The sequence below is a fragment of the Juglans regia genome, chromosome 6 (assembly GCF_001411555.2).
Source record: "Juglans regia cultivar Chandler chromosome 6, Walnut 2.0, whole genome shotgun sequence".
NCBI classification, from domain to species: domain Eukaryota; kingdom Viridiplantae; phylum Streptophyta; class Magnoliopsida; order Fagales; family Juglandaceae; genus Juglans; species Juglans regia.
Genome location: NC_049906.1, coordinates 18,867,271 through 18,869,784, shown reverse-complemented (window position 1 = coordinate 18,869,784; position 2,514 = coordinate 18,867,271). Strand labels below are relative to the sequence as shown.

The 2,514-nt window shown below is 31.8% G+C and overlaps 1 protein-coding gene across 1 annotated transcript; it reads right to left on the bottom strand.

Moving 5' to 3' along the window:
* Positions 1-1,461: 1,461 nt before the first annotated feature.
* LOC109020208 lies at positions 1,462-2,280 on the bottom strand. Its single transcript, XM_019002630.1, has 2 exons — positions 2,134-2,280; positions 1,462-2,034 (listed from the first exon to the last, which is right to left on the bottom strand). The coding sequence occupies exons 1-2, from the start codon at positions 2,278-2,280 to the stop codon at positions 1,462-1,464; spliced, it is 720 nt and encodes a 239-aa protein (XP_018858175.1).
* Between the last annotated feature and the right edge of the window lie 234 nt (positions 2,281-2,514).

Genomic DNA, 2,514 nt, shown 5'->3' with positions numbered 1-2,514 from the left:
TTGTATTAGAATCTTGTTGCATACTACTATATTAGAATCTAGATAATGAATTAATAGTCTTACAATATATACATTATATATGATACATAACTCACTATTAGCTAGTCAAGTTTTATCTACCCTAATATATGTAATATATGATAGTGATACCATAATGTGTAGAGTGTACATATAATTGATTAATAGTATATTAATATTATTCTTTAATAATAATCATATTGATTATCAGCCTATTAATATTCTTGAATTGAACTATATAAGTTTTAGACTTTTTATATGAATATATATATATATAATACCTATTTTTATTAAAGTCAAAGTAGGAGATCAAAGTCGAACTCAGAGTCGAATGTATAATATCAGAATCGGAATAGAGTCGATCAAACAGCAAATTTGACTCAAACATTAAATACAAAAAAGACTTTGACTCGAAGATTTGACTCCGATAGTGCATAATCATAATGGGATTTTTACACGGCCATAATATATATTAGAGCTGCTATTCATTATTCTCACACATCACTCTTATTTTTAATTTTTTATATTTTTTTTTTATTTTTTCTTCTTAAAAAAATGAATTTTTCTACTTATCATCTATACACTACACATTTGGTAAGAGAAAAAATTAAAAAATTAAGTGTGGTATGAGGATGATCATGAGTAGAACTTCTCTATAATATTGGCAAAGAGCTAGGCCCCGATGAAAACTCCGGCACAATTACTCAATTAGTATAGAAAACACCAATAAAAATGGAAAAAGGCGGAAAATTGAGATAAATTAAGAGTCGCACCCAAAGTAGCCTGCTCAATGTGATTGCTAGTTCAAATGTTTGTTTTTATTTTTTTCTCATTTTTCTTTTCATATTTTTTTAAAATATTTAAATATTTTAAAAAAAATACACCGATATACTAAAAATTATTTTCTTAATCATTACATAAAAAAATTAAATTAAATACACAAGTGGTCAAAGTGTGGAGACAAACTTGCATTTTCCATAAATTAATGGTTCAATCTGGTTTCTTTTACCAATCAAGTGCCTAGGAAATATCATTGGAAGGTTGATTAATAAGAAGGAAAATGCTAGTATGCCGCTTGAATTTATTCCTTTATTTTGACCGCTCATGTATTTTAGTTTATTTTTTTAAAAAGTTTTTTTACTTAAAGATTAATAAAGTAATTTTTAATGTATTGATGAATTTTTTATATTTTTTTAAAAATATTTAAATATATTAAAAAAATATAAAAATAAAAAAATAAAAAGTAATATTTATACTAGGCAGAATTACGCGGCAAGCAATAAGAATGCTATGGAATTCTTTTATTTGACTGTAGCAGTGAGATTCTTTGATTTGATTGTAGCGGAGGGGTTCCGTGCCAATCGAGGTTGGGATTTTAGGTTAGAAACTATCATTTTTTTTTTTTTTTGATATAAACATTACTACCTTCATTAACAACAAGAGTCAGTCGTTACAAAGTTTTTCTACAAGAATATCACTAGCTATTTCCACAGGATTATCCTCAATCCAAACATTTTCATCTCCAACAGTAAGAGCTAATCTTGCTAGTTTGTGTGCAGTGTTGTTAGCCTCTCTATACACAAACCGAACATCCCAACTCAATCTCCCATTCATAATTCTCCTCACATCATCAATGATACAACCATATTCAGCCCCTATTTCTTCCCCACTCTTAGTAGCATTCACTATTATTAAAGAGTCCCCTCCCAACACTACATCTGAAAATCCCATTTCACTACAAAATGTTACTGCCTTCCTTAAGCTCAGAGCTTCAGCTACATACGGGTTGCTGTTATGAGCAAATCTTGAGCAGAGGCAAGCAAGAATCTCCCCATTTGAGTCCCTGACAACCACTCCAATTCCCACGCATTTGTTCTTTGCATCCACGGCAGCATCCCAGTTTGCTTTTATCACTGATCCACCTGGTTTTTCCCATTTAGTCACACTCCTATCAGCATTGCTTCTCACCTGGTTTGTCTGTAGTTGGTCCTGGGCCATCTTGTATTCAGCTAGTCCCTGCATTGCAGCACAAATAATAACTTTTGAGTGATCAAATTTTTTTTCAAACAGCAGTGAGTTTCTTCTCATCCAAATCTTCCTCATGATACGAGCTACCATTTCCACTTCATCTATTTTAAGAGTAGCATTAAGCTTTCCCCACAGTTCTTCAAAGCCAAAATCTAAAACACCCAATTTATGCACTGGACTATTACCTTCAGACCACACATCTGAGGCAGCTGGGTAGCTCCACACGGCATGCATTATTGATTCAGGTTCCCTCTCACATATTGGACAATTATCAAACTCGATGATCTGTTTTTTGTACAGATTTTGTTTTGTAGGCAACAAGTTTTGGACTATCATTAGGGGTGTAACTAGTTCGGTCTAGTTTTGGACTAAATTTAAGACCGAACTAGTATGTATCGGTTTTACATTTCTCAAAACCGATTACGTTCTGGTTACTCTCCTAAACCGGTACCTCCAGTTTTTGGTCTG

Coding starts and splice junctions, on each gene's coding strand:
- LOC109020208 (XM_019002630.1), bottom strand. CDS start 2,280: ATGCATGCCGTGTGGAGCTACCCAGCTGCCTCAGATGTGTGGTCTGAA. Junction 2,035..2,133: donor AAATAGATGAAGTGGAAATG/GTAGCTCGTATC, acceptor GCTGCAATGCAG/GGACTAGCTGAATACAAGAT.